Source organism: Lepidochelys kempii, chromosome 8, assembly GCF_965140285.1.
Source record: "Lepidochelys kempii isolate rLepKem1 chromosome 8, rLepKem1.hap1, whole genome shotgun sequence".
Lineage (NCBI taxonomy): Eukaryota > Metazoa > Chordata > Testudines > Cheloniidae > Lepidochelys > Lepidochelys kempii.
This window is the reverse complement of record NC_136387.1, coordinates 35325242-35343257: the sequence shown is the minus strand read 5'-3', so window position 1 is coordinate 35343257 and position 18016 is coordinate 35325242. Positions and strand designations below refer to the sequence as shown.

The following is an 18016-nucleotide window of genomic DNA, read 5'->3' as shown; positions in this document are numbered from 1 at the left end:
TGCCCAGGAGCAGTGAGTGGGAGGCTTAGCTTGGCTGCCTGTGGAAGGGAAGACTGCTAGCTGGGAGGAGAGTGAGCCAGAAGAAGCTATGAGGCAGGGATGGGGCCTACAAGTGGTTGTGTGGTGGCCCTCCTGGCTCCGTGCCTTGCCAATGCTCACCAGTCCCCTCTCTCCCTGGGGCAGACCTCTGTGCTCTCTGGCAATGGGCCCCCACCCAGTCCAGGGGCTGGACCTGCCCTTAGCTACATCAGCCTGTCTTAGGTCTGGTGATGGATGAAGTCCTCTTCACTGCTGCTTCCTCCTCACCACATCAATTTCTGAACCCTATGCTGCATGGAAGGCCCCTTCCCATCGACCCATCGCAGCCTGCCTTGGGCCCAGCAGGATGACACCTGCTGCTGGGGTGTGAAGGATCTAACTTCATCACTTTGCTCCTGTTTCAGCTAGTGTTTCCTCACCATCGCCAGTCCCTGCAGGCCAGAACCACAGCTCAGGTAAAGTTGGCCAAAGGGGAAGAGCCTGAGGGATACTATGGACGTATAGACCATGTGGCACTGGATGCCAGCAGAACCCACAGAGCAGTAGTGGAGGGAACATCCTGGCTGGCTTGTCCAGTAATTGGCCTGTGTTGTAGCCTGCTGGGCAGCTTTTGTGTTCAGCCAAGTGAAAACAGAAGCCATTTAGCAGGCAGGTGAACGGGCCAATTGTGGGCCTGCATTCAGGAGGCCTGTCTGCTATGGCCTGCTGAGTGCCTAACTTTGAGGCAGGTCTTGCTTTCAATGCTTACCTTCTCCTCCCCCAGGATTGAGGATTTTTTTTATCCACCTGCTGGTTCACCATATGTATTGACTGTGAGCTCTTCAGGGAGGAGACTTGGTGTGGGTATGTGGGCCAGAAGGATAAAGTGTCCCTGGTGTCTGGCCTGGGCCTCTGAGTGCTACTGCAATAGAAATAAGGATAGCAACCACATCCTTCATTAGAAGAGGCTTCCCTGCACCACGCTCACTTTATAAAAAATTAAGTTTGAGTTACACAGGTGTCACTTTTTCATTCAAACAAGCTATTAACAATGTGTGGTGCTTGACACCCACTAAACAAACACCCCTGCCGGGTTGTTATCTCCATTTTACTGAGAGGGACATTGAACCAGAGCCGCCCTGTGAGAGTTGGGACTAAACCCACGCTCTAGGCTCCCAGTCCCAGGGTTAATCCATTAGCCCATGCAGGTCTGGCTAGTCAGGGCCGGCTCCAGGCACCAGCTTTCCAAGCAGGTGCCTGGGGCGGCATTCAGACTGGGGCGGCAGTCCGTGTCCCGCCGCGGCAATTTGATGGCAGCTCTGCTGCTCTTCCCGCCACGGCAGCTTTTAGGCGTCAGCTCCGCCGCTCTTCCGGGCGCAGCGGCAATTTGGCGGCAGCAATACGGCAGCGACTGCTTGGGGCAGCAAAATTGGTAGAGGAACCTTGTGGCCAGTAGAGGGTTCCTGTGTCTAGTTCCATGGAAGCAGCTGTCAAATCACTTAGAATGATGCAAAGGATTGAATCAATGGATTTTCAAACGGAAAGTGCTCCCTTACCTTATTTTTGCTTCTCTGCCTTCTGGTTCCACTGAAACTGGCTCAGGGAGGCTGCTGCAGGTGGCTAGAAGCAAGGACTCCTCCCCAGGAGACGGGAGACAAAGGCTGTCAACAGAAAGCTACAAGCTTCAGTCTGCAAATATAAACCCATATGGTAAGCAAGTCTGAATTTTTCCTATTTCGGGTCCACGTTTGCTATCTGGGTAGATTCCTCTGGAAATATACTGCCCCTTTTGTCTGAAAAATTCCTTTAAAAACATAATTTTTCCCCAAACAAGCAAAACAAGTTGTCCTGGCTTAGAAATACCCAACAGTCCTTGGCTGTTCAACTCTGTGCTCTTTTTAACAGATTACCCATAACTCCCAGGAGGCCTGAGGACTTCCTGGGAAGGGCACTGCCTTTAGCTGAGCTGTTTCTAAATGAACATGGGTGACGAGAGCTAATCAAAAATAACCCTACATTTATTCCACAGCTTCAAATGTGTTGACTTTAATTACACCAACTCCCATGCCCTCAAAGCAGACAACAAAAGGCCATCTGTCTGGCCCAGCTGAGGGAAAATCAAAATCGGCATCAAGATCAGCTGCAGTTGGTAAGTGCCTGCTGTGTTCCTAGCACGGTACGGTACACTTAATTGTAGTCACACTGGGACTTTGCACACACCGGCTATGTCTACACTGCATGTGGAGGGTGATTGTAGCACAGGTTGGCATATCGGTGCTAGCTTTAATCTAGCTAGCAGGGTAACACCAGAAAGATGCACGCTAGTTGCTACACTGACATATCTACACTGCGCTACATGCCAAGTGTGCTACAGTCTCATCTTCCCTTGCAGTGTAGGCATACAAAGAGAGTTAGATTGTATACCCCATGCTCCTGTCAGTGAGTGCTTCCTTATACAAGTGATGCCAGGAAGACTGTGTCAGGAAGACTGTGTAAGTAAAGGCCAGATTGTTGCATACCTAGCACCCAGTATCCCTTTGGAATAGCAGGCTCTAAGCGCTCACCAACAGGAGTATGAGCCATGCAGTCTGGCTCATATACTGTCTAGGAACTTCTCAAACTCTTCAGGAAGTTTCACACAACTTTCCCCTGTGTGGCTGTTCAGTTAGGCAGAAGAGTTATAGAATCAAAGAGCCATAGGATTAGAAGGGACCGCAAGGGTCATCTAGACTAACCCCCTGCCAAGATGCAGGATCTGTTGTGTCTAAACCATCCAAGAAAGATGGCTATCCAGCCTCCTTTTGAAAACCTCCAGTGAAAGAGCTTCCATGACCTCCCAGTCTGTTCCATTGTCCTGCTGTTCTTACTGTTAGGAAGTTTTTCCTGAGATTTAATTTAAATCTGCTGTGCTGTAGTTTGAACCCCTTGCCTCTTGTCCTGCCCTCTGTGGTAAGAGAGCTATGACTTTTCTCCATCTTTTTTATGGCAGCCTTTCAAGTATTTGAAGACCACTATAATGTCCCCCCTTATTCTCCTCTTTTCCAAATGAAACATACCCTGTTCCTTCAGCCTTTGCTCATATGGCTTGCATTCCATCCCTCTGATCACCTCCCTTGCCTCTGGATCCTTTCCAGTTTGGCTATATCCTTTCTATACATTAGTGACCAAAACTGGACACAGTACTCCAGCCAGGGCCTAACCAGTGCCGAGTAGAGCACTGAGTCTTTAGTGTAACATCTCGGCCGGTATCGCTGATGGTCACACAGGTAAGTGAATGCATGCCATGGAGGGTTTATTGGCAGGCTATCTGATTTTGGGGGGAAGGGATGAGGAAGAGACAGCGCTTAGTTTCTAACGAAAGAGGTACGGAGGCTGCAGCAATTTTTTTACTTTCCTAAAAGAAGCAGGAAACCCTGGAGTGCCGGGGCTATGAACTGCCAAGCTAGAGGTGCCAGGACTATGAACTGCCAAGCCTAGAGGTGCCAAGGCTCAGCCCAAGCAAGCCCTGGCACAAATTAAGCACTGGGAACAAAGTTTGTGGTTAAATTCAGGTTGAAAAAAAAATCATCTGAAAGAATGCAGTAACAACTGCAGAGTTTTTTCCAGCTTGCAGTGTTCTCTTGTGAGCTGACTTTTGTGGGAGGTTTCAGTGAAAGCGACAGTTTCCCCAAGGAACTTTAAAAAACAAAGGGCAGCCCTACAGTTGACTCCCCTGCGCTGACACGCATTGTCTGGTGCCTCTTCAGACCACGTTCTCCCACACTGCTGCGTTCAGGGTTTGCACTAATTTGTTCCCAACCTTGGCATTCAGCGTGGCAGGGTGGGGACTGTGGCACTGCAGAGGCTCAGGAAGCTCTTTGGGGTGGAGGGTGGTGGCAGCTGGCCAGCCGAGGGGTGGAATTTTCAAAAGCACCTCAATTGACTTATGATCCTGAGAGATCAGTGGAACTTGTGCTCTTAGTCACAAACACTTATGAAAATATGCCTCCCCCCGGCCTTTTGTTGGTGAGCTGGCACACAGCCAGCATTAAAGTTGAGCCTTCTGATCAGTCAGTAGCACAAATATCCTTGGCAAATGGCTTAGATAAGTTTTTGATCAGTCACAGGGGAATTTTTAATTCCTTGTTTCCCCATGGTTTCTATCTAACTTCAAAGCATGGAATAGGGGGTGGGGATGGGGTACAACCACAGTAGGGGTTTCGTTTTGTTTGGTGGGGAAGGTGTTAAGCCTAAAAACAAAGCCCTTTTTCACTGGGTGCCACCTTGGTTAGGGAAAACCAGTATTTACCTCCATCTTGGTCTATAATTCTTTTAATCGCTACAAACTGTCCATTGACAAGTCTCGTGCCTTGTGTTTTCCTCATCCAGATCCAGAGTCCAGGGGAATTGGGAGCACAGGCTGTGTCCCTTTATTTAACAACTTTTAATTTAAACAAGAATTCATTATGATTGAACTAGTTGGTTTATGGGGTCCAGTGCTCTAAATATAGTCTGACCTTGGGCTGTCCATAACACCTGGAATAAACAGGGGTGTCCTCCTAGCAGTCAGTATAGACCAGATGACAAAATCCAACCAATGCACCCTGACTGGACTGTGTCTGAATGTGAAAAGAATGACCTCACTTTGAGAGTAAAATGCCCCCTGTAATGTCTTGGAAAGACCTTTGCCATGCTTCTGACATAGGCCCTAACCCTGCAGTCCCTTCAGAGCAAGATTCCTGTAGACTTCAGGGAGAGTTCTCCCAGAGTAAAGGCTCGATCCAACCCTGAAGTCAGTGGAAATACTCCAATTAAGTTCAGTGGGAGTTGGATTGAGCTCTAAATCCTGAGTTTGGGCTTTGAACCCAAGACTGTGGAACAACCAAAGTCCACCCCTGTCCTCTTAAGGGTCCATTCCAGATTTTACACAAGACCCAGTGCATGTGTAAATTAGTTCCATCTCTGTAGATGTTTGTGCTCAGTAAAGCTAATAGTTCTTTAGGGTATCACAGAGCCTGGTTTTAATTTGAATCCTGCTTTATGTAAAAGCTCAGTGCAACTTTAAGTATGGAGTTGCTACTGATATTTCCATTTTTCCAGGCTTTTGGTGTGGGATCTAACATTTCCCAAATACTAAGTACCCAAGCCAGGCTCAGCAAGCAGAGTAGCAAAGAAAGTCCTATAAGACAGTTGTCTAGTGACCATGGATAAATTAGAAGATGCAGCATTTCAGCACAAGGCAAACAACTTGATGACTAACAGAACCATTGTACAGCAACATCTGCAATCTGGATAATCCCACTACCAGTTATGTTCCTCCAGCACAGTTTTACTCTGGGAGGCAGCTGTTGAAGGCTGCTGGAAAATTTCAGTCAAAAAGGCGGTGTGTTTTGGGTTTGGGGGTTTTTGGGGGGGGCGGGGGAATGCGTTGTTGGGAAATACGTTTTGTCTACATTGAAATTTTCCATGGGTAAATGTCAGTCGGCATTAAAAATTTCTCTTTTCCAAAGTGACATTTTGAACCAAAACATTTCCATTCAAATTAAAATTTTATTTCAACTAAAAAGTCAACATTTTTTATTTCAACACTTCCAAATGGAAGTTTTTCAGAATTTTTCATTCCGTGAACATTTTTTTGTCTTGATTTGGACGAAAATAAATGTTTAAACATTGGAATGTTCCACAGGACAAAAATTCCATTTTCTGACTAGCTCCTTTGGTTTCCACTTGTTAAATCTGTTTGTGCTCCAGTGTAGAAGCCCAAAGACGGTGTTACAACCCTTTGCACAGCATATCCTGGATTGGTGCTGTTACATCACTGTGTCTCTGCCTCTGCTTATGGCAATGGCTTTGAGAGCTAACCAGTGTGTCTGATAGTTCCCATATGCTCTCTGGAAAACCTGAAAACACTACAGAAGTTTCCCTTCCTTGGGATGAACTGTTCAGGCGTGAAGGTCAGTTGGTTGAGCTAGGCAGGAAAGCTGGTTCTCTGAGAGGAATGCTGGTCTTGTGGCTAAAGCACACAAATGGAAATTGGGAAGTATGGGCTCTATACTTGGCTCTTGCTGCAGACGTGTCATGCCGCAAATCCCTCAGCCTCTCTGTGCCAGCTGTAAATGGTAGGTTGTGAGCATTCACTCATTCATGTAGATCTTTTGATGAAAAGGGGCACAGAACTGCAAAATACAGTCCCGCTCTCATTGAGGCTAATGGGAATTTTGCATTGACTTCACTGGGAGCAGCTCAGTCTCTCTCTGCAGTAAGGCTAAATGTTCTTTGGGGGAATGAAGGCACCTTGCCAGTGTGGCCTTGGAATTACATTCTCCCTGGATTCTGAGTAGAAAGTCTTTAAGTAAAACTACCTTTTCCACAGGCACTTCGAAACAAGTAACCTTTACAACCATTGCCTCTGACTGGAGCACAGGACCTTCCCTCCCAGACCCTGCCCCGACGGAGGAGAAATCGGCCCTGACGATGGCAGCATTTGGTAAGGGCCTGTCTTTTGGTGACGTGGAGGCGAAGCTTGGTGATGCAGTTGGTTTCAACCCTGGTAGGATTATACCAGGAGTAAACTCAGCCTTTTGGGTTAAAGGTTCATTGGAAGTCAAGATGTATTGTCATTTGAGGAAAATACCAGTGAAGACAAAAGAGCAAGAGGTTTCTCATTCTAGGGAATATCACTTCTCTGGTCAATACACTTTGGTGTTCATTACAACAGAAATAAAAATCTGCTTAATGTTTTTCCTTAAGGATGCAATTCAAGTCCCATAGAAGTGGGGGGGAGGGATAGCTCAGTGGTTTGAGCTTTGGCCTGCTAAACCCAGGGTTGTGAGTTCAATCCTTGAGGGGGCCATTTAGGGAACTGGGGCAAAAATTGGGGATTGGTCCTGCTTTGAGCAGGGGGTTGGACTAGATGACCTCCCGAGGTCCCTTCCAACCCTGATATTCTATGATTCTAAGTCAACAGGACTAACTCATTGACTTCAGTAGGAGTTACACTGGGCCCCAAACAGACCCGTTACATTAACATTGACTAATTATTCTTTTCTCCATTGCTCAGGTGTCATCAGCTTCATAGTCATTCTGGTAGTTGTTGTTATCGTCCTGGCCAGTGTGGTCAGTCTGAGATTCAAGTGTAACCGTTCCAAAGATGCAGAAGGTATTTGCATATGCTTGTGTTGTTACAGTCATTCCAGCAGTTCTATAGGGTGGTTGTATCCAGAGCTAAATGGCATTTCTGGTCCAGATCCCTGTTTTCAGTCACAGATGGGCTTCAGAACTGGGCCGATGTAATTTTGGTATAAAAAGTCTTTGTAGGCCAAAACTGTCCATGTTTGGTCTCATCCTGGAATTATTCCTTTCCCTCTTCCGCTTTACCCCCACTAATTAGCAAAAAAATTGATCTGGCCACTTTGAGTAGAGGGGGAGGGGAATGAGCTTAAGATGCTTTTATTAAAAATGGCTTTGTCTTTCAAAATCAAACGTAATGCAGCGGAGAGGAGTCATTTTTGCCTATGTAAATAAAACAATCCAGTGTGAACGTATATTGAAAGACCAAGTCCTACCCTACACATATAAGGGACAGAGGTAAGTCTGGAGCTGCCTCAGTGCAATTTGCAGATTTTACTGGGTTTAAACCTCTTGCTCCACGTTGCATTAGCACAGATTTTTGCACTGAATTTGTAGAGCCTCAACAAAGAAAACCGACCTTGCGAGCTGCCATCAAGAAGCCTGCCCCCGTCGCCAGGCCAATGGAACAGGAGGCTGCAATCGAGAAGGTACCTGCTGCTTTGGGGAACATTACCCAGGTCCTCGTCAGCAGGAGGCCCGTCTCACCCTCTCATGTTGCCAAGCAAATCTCCATACTGAGACGACTTAGTGCTACCTTGCCACCTGTCCAGCATGTCCCGGTCCCCAGAAGGATCAGCGCCCCACCGCGCATAGCTGCTTGAGATCCTGTCACCGGAAGAGTCAGCGCCGCCCCTCAGACCGCCCTGCAAACTCCAACCACCGGAGGAGCCAGAGTCACACCTCAGACCACCCTATGAGCTCCAGCAGCCAGAGGAGCCAGTGCCAAGCCTCAGACCGCCCTGTGAGCTCCAGCCACCGGAGGAGCCAGCGCCATGCCCCAGATTGCCCTACAAACTCCAGACGTTACTGGAGGAACCAGCCCCGCAGCCACAGCAAAGCACCTAGTCTTCATCGCCAGACGGCCCAGCACGGCCCCCAAGTCCATTCTGTGGGACGCTGCCTATGAGAGATCTCACGCTCCAGCAGCAACCGCCCAGGCAGCAGCCCCTTCTAGAAGGACCAGCGGTGTCCCAGCAACCCCTGAGCCAAACTGCGTCTCTCCGACTGCTAGCAACGCCAGCATCCCACCAGAGATCCCGCCCCAGCACCCAACCGAAGGGAATCCTGACCCACGAGATAGACAGCAGGCCGACCACGCAGGCTTTGAGCCTGCACCAGACGAGGTTGAGGACCATGAGGGCCAGCAGCCGATGGTGAGGGTTGCCACTCCGTGGCAGACTGCCTGGACCAAGGAGCTACAAGCGGCAGCTTCCTTTGACGACTTTGACCTCCTCATAGACAGGCTCACCCAAGAACTGTCTGAGGAAATCACACCCAGGAGAAGTTCGAACCAGGAGAACGCCCCGCCTGCCCACAGAACGCCTGCTCCAAACCACACCACCACCACCAGGGGAACCAGAAGTAGAGACGCCAGCCGCCGCTACGATCCATCAGCGGCTTCAAGGATGCAAAAGCTGTACCGGGTAAACTGCTCCAAGGCCATGAGGGAGATCCTAGATGGGCCCTTGCCCTATTGCACGATCCCATCTAAGCGTCTCTACAGCTACTTCAAGGATGTATTTGACCGCATAGCCCAGAATGACACGCAGCGCCCAGAGTGCCTCCACCCCCTGCCCCGTGTCGACGAAGCAGGTGTCCTGGAAACTGACTATACGCCCAAGGAAGTAATGGCCAGATTCTCAAAAACAAAAAACACCACTCCTGGGAAAGATGGCATCCCCTACAGCCTCCTGAAAAAGTGAGATCCCGGCTGCCTGGTCCTTGCCACGCTCTTCAACCAGTGCAAGCGATTCTGCCCGACTCCCAGCTCCTGGGTGAAGGCCAAGATGGTACTGGTGTACAAGAAGGGCGAGCAGGATGACCCCAGCAACTGGAGGCCCATCTCCCTCTGCTCCATGATGTACAAGCTCTATGCCAGCTGCCTGGCATCGAGGATCACGGAGCGGTCGGTGAGCGGGGGAGCCATCAGCTCCATCCAGAAAGGCTTCATGTCCTGCGAGGGCTGCTATGAACACAACTTTGTCCTCCAAACCACCATCGAAATGGCCAGAAGGGCATGGAGGCAGTGCACGGCAGCATGGCTCGACCTGGCTAACGCCTTTGGGTCCACACCCCACCACCACATCTTTGCCACGCTCCTGGAGTTTGGGATGCCAGAGAACTTCCTTCATGTGATCCGAGAGGTGTACGAGGGATGCAGCACCACCATTTGCTCGGTCAAAGGGGAGACCGCCGAGATCCCGATCCGGAGCGGAGTTAAGCAGGGCTGTCCACTCAGCCCCGTCATCTTTAACCTCGCCATGGAGCTGTTGCTGTGAGCGATCTCCAATGGCACAGATGGCTTCAACCTCCACGGTGAGAGGATGAGCATCCTGGCTTACGCGGATGACCTGGTCCTGACCACGGACGACCCAGAGAACCTCCAACGTATGCTAGATGCCACCAGTCGAGCTGCCAATTGCATGGGGCTTCACTTCAATGCAAAGAAGTGCGCAACTCTCCACATCGACGGCAGCAAAGGGACTCGGTGCAGACGACAGGATTCCAGATCCAGGGCGAGCCCATCATCCCCCTGGCAGAGGGGCAGACGTACCAGCACCTCGGCACGCCAATGGGTTTCCGTGTCTGGCAGACACCCGAGGACACCATCCAGGAGATCTTGCAGGATGCCGCCAAGATTGACGCCTCCCTGCTAGCACCGTGGCAGAAGATAAACGCCCCGAACACCTTCCTTATACCCCGCATCTCGTTCACCCTAAGGGGATTCGCCGTGGCGAAGGTACCCCTCAACAAGGCAGACAAGATCGTCCGGCAGCTGGTGAAGAAGTGGCTGTTCCTTCCCCAGAAAGCCAGCAACAAGCTGGTCTACATCACCCACAGGCATGGCGGTGCCAATGTCCCCCGCATGGGTGACCTGTGTGACACTGCGGTGATCACCCACGTCTTCCACCTCCTGATGTGTCCCGACGCCATGGGATGGAACATCGCAGCAAACGCCGTCCATAACGCAACAAAGAAGTGGATCGGCAGAGCCCCATACAACCAAGACATCACCACCTTCCTGAGCGATTCCCTGGATGGCGAATTCGGACGGGACGGGCGCGACATCGCTTCACTGTGGTCCCGTGCTCGCAATGCCATGCTTCGCCTGGGGAAGCGCATCGGCTGCCACTGGGGGTGGTGCGAGGAGCGCCAGGAGCTGGGAGTCCTGGTGCCGCAGATCAGGTCCGACGACAACACCATCGTCACCCCGAGCGCCAGGGGCATGCTGGAAAGGACCCTGAAGGCAGCCATCTACTCACTGTACATGGAAACCCTGAAGCGTAAACCGGACCAGGGTAAAGCCTTCGAACTGACCAGTAAGTGGGACGCCAGCAACCACTTCCTCGCTGGGGGCGGCTTTCGCCGACTGGCAGTTCATCCACCATGCCCGGCTCAACTGCGTCCCGCTCAATGGAGCCGTCCACCATGGGAACCGAGACAAGCGTTGCAGGAAGTGCGGCTACTCCAACGAGACCCTGCCCCATGTCCTGTGCACCCACTCCAGAGCCTGGCAGCTGCGCCACAACGCCATCCAGAACCACCTGGTGAAAGCCATCGCACCGCGCCTTGGGGAGGTCGCCGTGAACTGCGCCATCCCCGGTACTGACAGCCAGTTGCGACCTGACGTGGTAGTCCCCGATGAGGCCCAGAAAAAGATCATCTTTGTCGACATCACGGTCTCCTTTGAGAACAGGACCCCAGCCTTCCGCGAAGCCCGAGCTCGTAAGCTGGAAAAATACGCCCCCCTGGCCGACACCCTGAGAGCGAAGGGCTACGAGGTGCAGATGGATGCCCTGATCGTCGGAGCCCAGGGTGCTTGGGACCCCTGCAACGAGCGTGTGCTGCGGACCTGTGGGATCAGTCGACTCTACGTACGGCTCATGCAGCGCCTCATGGTCTCAGACACCATCCGATGGTCCAGGGACATCTACATCGAACACATCACCGGCCACCGACAGTACCAGGAGGCGTGAGCCGGTACGACATCATGCATCAACTATGGGAAAGGGACTGAGAGACTTTTTCCATTGGACCATATGAACTGGAACCATAAACTCACTGAACATTAAATCCCACCAAATGAGGGTAAATCCATCCTCATCATCGTATCCACTCATTATACTCCACACCTGAACACAGCCATTATATGAACAACATACCCCCATATCTCAATGTCTGTACTTTGACCCCTTAACTTTTACCCCCAAGCGGGGAGATTGCAGATTATGTATTCCTTACACCACCTGTTCCTAAACCGAATTTTGCACCCCTTGATAATCTGTACCTTATTCCCTGATAACCAGAAACGTCTATGCTTAAACTCTGTACCGTTTTCTTTTTACGTCAACATCATCTTAATAAGTTTCAGAGTAGCAGCTGTGTTAGTTTGTATTTGCAAAAAGAAAAGGAGTACTTGTGGCACCTTAGAGACTAACCAATTTATTTGAGCATAAGCTTTCTTGAGCTACAGCTTATGCTCAAATAAATTGATCATCTTAATAAGATTTCCTGGTAAAGCCTATATTCCAGCTCAAGCACTGTCCACTAGGGGGCAAAGCAGCTCAACCAACAGGACACATCATCTTAGCCAAAAGGCTGAAAAGAAACCAGTAAGGCAAACATCAGCACGCTGTTCAGCTCACTCAGCTTTATACAGTTTTCTCTAACCAGGGCTGAAATGCCTGGCAGAGGCTTTGCATTCCATTGATGGCCATTTACGACACTACTAGGGTCATTCTGAATAACTCTCGCTTTGCTCATTGATAGATTTTTTTTTTCACCCAGCATCAACTTTGTTTTCCCCCCCCCCCCCAACAGATAAACAGAAACCGGGGAGCTCCGTCGTATCAGAAAGGTAAGGCTGCTCGGCAATCACGGCTTTCTTCATGGCCACTATGAAGCATCAGGGATTATTATCACTTATTCGTATTGCCATAGCACCTGCAAGCTCTAAGCATGGACCGATCTCTTTTTTTTTTTTTTTTCAAAACTCACTCTAGCAAGGGAGGGGAAATGTTTAGTGCATTTGGAGTGCAGGGGGATGTTATGATATTTCTTTGGGATAGGTGAAAAGTGACACTGAGCCTGATCCTGCCCCCAATGGAGTTAGTGGAAAAACTGGATCTCGAGCCACGTATATGGGTACCGAATTTCTGAGATGCACTGAGGCCAGTGGGAGCACAGCACCTTCAGGAAATCAGCCTACTTATATTTGGGTACCTAACTCCTGTACTTAGATGCCTACGTTTAGGCCCCCAAATTTGAAAGCATCTTCACTGAGACAGGAGTGGTCCTAAAGACTAAGTTTATATGACACGCCCCATTACCACAGTATCTGAGCACCTCACATTCTTTAAGGTATTTACTCCCAGATTACAAATGAGGGACTGAGAGGCTAAGAGTCTTGCCCAAGGTCACTCAGAAAGTCTGTGGCAGGGAATTAATTCAGGTCTCCCCAGTCATAGGCTAGTGCCCTAGACACTGGACCACCCTTCTCTAAACGGTCTGACAATCCAATATGAATCAACAGAGTAAAGGTAAAGGATGCCTCTACCTGACTCACTTTTTTCCACGCTCCTCCACAGCACAAACGATAGAAATACCCTTGAATGCTGCTGCTACTTTAAAACCATATGTTCCTGGAGCTTCTTTGTACAACACAATCAGTGCCTAATGCAGGGGTCGGCAACCTTTCAGCAGTGGTGTGCTGAGTCTTCATTTATTTCTAATTTAAGGTTTCGCGTGCCAGTAATACATTTTAACGTTTTTAGGTCTCTTTCTATAAGTCCATAATATATATATATTGTTGTATGTAAGGAAATAAGGTTTTTAAAATGTTTAAGAAACTTCATTTAAAATTAAATTAAAAATGCAGAGCCCCCAGAGCAGTGGCCAGGACACAGGCAGCGTGAGTGCCATTGAAAATCAACTCATGTGCCGCCTTTGGCACACGTGCCATAGGTTGCCTACCCCTGACCTAGTGATTGCCAAAGCCCTGGAGGCTGAATGCCACTGTGTAGCCCCAGAACAGACACAGCATGAACGACACTCAGGGCAAGACTCCCCATGCCTAGCAATGTGTTCAACCACGATGTTGAAGGACCATGTAGTGAAAGGGTAATTCAGGCACTCTATCCATTGTGTCTTTGGCCTCTTCACGGAGTCTGCCAACGATGGTGCTAATTGTGCTGATAGATTTGTTACACGAACATTTATCGACTTAGGAATTGGTTTGAAACCACAACTTGAGACCACTGAGGAGACATCGGATGAGAAGAACTTTCATTTATAGCAGAAGAGATGAGTCAAAACCAGAACAGTGATTCCAAGTTCAGATAGAAATTTCACAGGACTGTGCTCTCTGTCACTGATCCAGTTTGGATCCATTAATCCAGATGCCTCCTACCGGGGTGAAAGTAAGTCTAGGGACTTACCGGTACGGGGCTGGGCTGGAGCCGGCTCTGGCCCCCGGAAGGGGCAGGGCCTCAGGCGGAAAGGGCAGGGCTGGGGAGGTCAGAGCCAGCCCTGGCCCACCCTGTACCGGCAAGTGCCTCCTTCCCCCTCCCCGGGGCAACAGCAGCAGCCGGAGACTCTGGCAGCGGTTTAAAGGTCCCGGGGCGGTAGCGGCGGCCGAGCCCTGGGCCCTTTAAATCGTCCCCGGAGCCCTACCATCGCTTCCCCAGGGCTCCGGCTACCATTACCACGTCGGGCCCTTTAAATCAGTCCCTGGAGCCTGCCAGAGCCCTGGGGAAGCGGCGGCGGGGCTCCAGGGTCGATTTAAAGGGCCCAGGGCTCAGCCACCGCTACCACCCCAGGCCCTTTAAATCACCGCCCCAGCTCCGCCGCTGCTACTCCAGGGCTCCGGCAGCAGGGCTCTGGCAGCAATTTAAAGGGCCAGGGGCTCCAACTGCTGCTAGGAGAAGCAGGCCCTTTAAATTGCGCCTGGGGAAGCCAATCCACCCCAATACAGTGCACCGGCTCTTGCCGGTACGCCATATGGGGGCGTACCGGCTTACTTTCACCTCTGTTTCCTACCCATAACTATGGGGAGTGCCAGATCCAGATTTGAATTCTATAGCTTGGGCACCTTTCTTTGTGGATTGGAAATGAACCAGCAACCAAGAGGGGGAAAGCTCTAGCAGCTAGTCTTGGTCCACTGAGCCATCCTTTTCCCTAGCCTTTTCTGATTGTGATGAGAAACCTCTCCTCTTATGACAGTTGCTTTAATGTTCCAAAGACAATAATTGGCCTGCACCTTCTCTTGTTTGGCAGTTGTTCTGCTGCTACAGTCAAGGACAGCATCACTCTGATCTCCATGAAGAACTTAAGCACGAACAACAGTACGAGTTACCCCTCTTCGGAAAAGGTTTCTCTTTCTAGCCTTGCATTTTAGAGAATTGCTTAAGATTTTGTTTCTCTCCGTGGGCAGAAGATCCCTTTGCTTTCTTAATCCACCGGAAAGGTAGTAATAAACAGGTTCATGCAAACTTCCATAGGTCTGAGTTGGTTCAGATGAGCATGGACGAATTTGGGTGCTTATCCAAAGCTTACCTGAACTATCTGAGTCCTATTTCAGAGTACCAGCCGTGTTAGTCTGTATTCGCAAAAAGAAAAGGAGTACTTGTGGCACCTTAGAGACTAACCAATTTATTTGAGCATAAGCTTTTGTGAGCTACAGCTCACTTCATCGGATGCATACTGTTGAAAATACAGAAGATGTTTGTTTTTATACACACATCATGAAAAAATGGGCGTTTATCACTACAAAAGGTTTTCTCTCCCCCCACCCCACTCTCCTGCTGGTAATATCTGAGTCCTATGAAGCCCCATTGGAATGTACTGTCTGTCTTTGTGGGTATAAGTGAGGGTTACGTTGCCATCTAGAGGCCAGCTGACAACACACTGGAAAGGGACTACCACTATGGGCTAAAAAAGGTCTTCTTTAGCTGGAGGTAGAGATCTGTGTTTGAGAGACAAGGATCACTGCCAGAGCCCTGCTCCCAGCTCCCACTGTGGGTATGATGTATTGTGATTGGTGTTTGCAGTATATTGTTTCATTAACATATATGCCCTCCCACAACAGCTGGGCCATCACTTCCCTAGGGCTTACTATTTGACACCTGGTCTAGCATTTGGGATTGTTGGAGGGATGGACAGAGTTCCCAAGTGGCTCTCCAAGGGTTAGTCCCTAGGGATACTTTGCTTGTTTTCTTTTGCCTGCCAAGAAAGCCTGCTGATGCATCATGTTTTGGTTCTTTTGTAGGTGTTATGAAGACAGTGACATGACAGGAGCCAGGAGGAAACACTACTAGCCAATCTGCACTGACTTTCTATTTTGGCAGGGGGTGACATTTCCTTTATAAGTTATTACATCCTTTCCAATCAATATATGTACTCTAAAATCAAGCACAGTAACCCCATGTAGGTTATAAGAGTTTTCTCCAGCCAGAGCCAGCATCTCACAATGTTTCATGTTCTAACTATATTTCTGATAGGCACACAAACTTGCAGCGTGTTCTAGCAGCTCTTAGGGGGAGGAGAGCCAAACAACCTACAGCTTCACCGATGACACAGACCACTCCCTTAATGACTCTTTGGCATCCATGCCAGACAATCATTGGCTTGCCCCACAGCTGATCACAAATGACCCAGTTCAGCTTTGCACTGAAAGGCATGATCCAAAGCCCACTGAAACAAACAGAGAGACTCCCATTAACTTCAGCAGGCGTAGATCAGGCTTGAAGTGCTTTTGCTAAATTGAGGCATAATTGCTGAAAGTCCCTCTCCATGCCTCAGTTTTCCTATCTAAAACAGGAATGATATTTACCTACCTCCCAAGGGTGTTGTGAGGCTACATCAATTAATGCCTGGAAAGCAGTTGGAGATCCATGAATGAAAGCTGCTGGAGAGGTGCAAAGTACTTTTATTATAAATTACTACAAATTAAACTTCAACCAGCAGATTAGCATGTTCCTGTGACTACAGTATGCTCCCTGCAGGGAATAGCCATAACCCTTCCTTGATAGCAAATGTGGTCTTGGAGTATATGATGCTTCCAACAGGCCTGTGCTCTGATCCCTTCTGAATGGGGACAGCAACATCTCTCAGATAAAAGGATTCAATTACTTGGAATAACAGAAGTAAAGTTACTTTAACAGAATGCAGCTCTCTCTTTTCTGCCAGTCTTTGGTTCCTAACAGTTCCAACAATCCACCATACTTAAGTCTATATCTACATTTAAAATGCTACAGTGGCACAGCTGCTCCACTGTAACACTTCAGTGTAGACAATACTGACAACAACCAGAGGGATTCCCCTGTCACCGTAGTTAATCCACCTCCCTGAGAGGTGGTAGTAAGGTCAACAGAGGAATCCTGTCACCTAGCACTGGCTACAGCTCAACTAGTTTGCTCAGGGGTGTGAGTTTTTTCACACCCCTGAGTGACACAGCTGGGTCAACCTAACTTCAGCATAGACCCAGACCACAGGCAGAGAGACCTTGGCACATAATCACTATACACTGGTCGACCTGAACACCAGCCTGGGACAAACAATCAGCCACATGTAGTTACATTTTAGCCCTTTCTTCAGGGCTCTATTTATTCTTCAGCCCACAAAAAGAAATGTGGAATAACAACACAACCAAGTCCTGTTTCTGACTGAGACTGGCCTCCAGTAGCAAATGGGTCTAATCTCCTCCAACCTGGGGGTCTGCTTGCTCCTCAGAGCCTTCTGCTGTAGCCACCAGAGAGGGTATACTGAACTCTCTCCTGGACCCTCAGTGATATCCCTCAGCTGGGAATCAGACCCAATCATTAGCTGCTGTCCAGCTGGGTCAGCTGATCCGCAGCACCTGCCTGCTGGGCTGCCCTCCACAACAGGGCCAGGTGCTCCCTGGCCCAAAAAGCAACACACCACACCCTTGTTACACTCTCTATACAACACTTAACAGGAAACATCAATGACATTCTCTGCCTAGGCATTTATATCATGATCATCACTGTGATGTTTGAGCACTGGTACCTCAGGTTTAACACAGACGTTTCTTTGCTAACATGTCTGTGACCAGACCACCTCCAGAGTTTTGAACTTTCAAAAGCTAAGTGATGCTGAGCCAGGGTAGTATGTAGATTGGAGCCCTCCAAGGAAGATGAAAAGTGCTGCAGGAAATTATATTGATGGCTGCTCCTTCCACCTGCAGTCAGTGCTGAACACTGAGCATGCTGGAGGTGGTATCCTTTGGGCAAGACATAGAACAGAGATCCTGGGACACTTTTGGTAATAGCACAGATGACCTGTTCAACTTCCCAGCCTCCTGGTATGGTAGAATTACATTGTACCTACCTCCTACATTTTCCTCACTTTCAAAGGGATCTGGGGATGTTCTACAACCTAATCCACTGTGCACTGTTAAAGATGATATGCAAAGAACTTTGTAAGTCAGACTTGCTCCTTTTTTTTTTGGCTCCTGTGTGATGTATATGGAGAGTTGGATAGGGTTAATTTCAAAAGTTCTGTTAGTTCACCTTTAATAACAGGAATTACTATTATTTACAAGAGGGTCTCACCCTTTGTTGCTTGTGTTGGCTAAGGCTGAGCTGTACATCCAGTGCCCTTGCAGTCTCCAGTGTGATCTGAGAGATATAGAAGAGAGACAATAACAAAA

The 18016-nt window shown here is 49.1% G+C and overlaps 1 protein-coding gene across 3 annotated transcripts in view; it reads left to right on the top strand.

Moving 5' to 3' along the window:
* Window positions 1-18016, top strand: part of ECSCR (endothelial cell surface expressed chemotaxis and apoptosis regulator) — a 48812-nt gene extending 30796 nt beyond the window's left edge. Inside the window, exons 4-11 of one of the 3 annotated variants that reach the window (XM_073356027.1) lie at window positions 444-494; window positions 1621-1728; window positions 2048-2167; window positions 6371-6484; window positions 7058-7156; window positions 12169-12205; window positions 14623-14716; window positions 15614-18016. In XM_073356027.1, the coding sequence (XP_073212128.1) occupies window positions 444-494; window positions 1621-1728; window positions 2048-2167; window positions 6371-6484; window positions 7058-7156; window positions 12169-12205; window positions 14623-14716; window positions 15614-15622 (632 nt within the window). In that variant the 3' untranslated portion in view covers window positions 15623-18016. The remainder of the gene's footprint in view (window positions 1-443; window positions 495-1620; window positions 1729-2047; window positions 2168-6370; window positions 6485-7057; window positions 7157-12168; window positions 12206-14622; window positions 14717-15613) is intronic. The other 2 variants (XM_073356028.1, XM_073356029.1) reach the window with 2 other exon arrangements.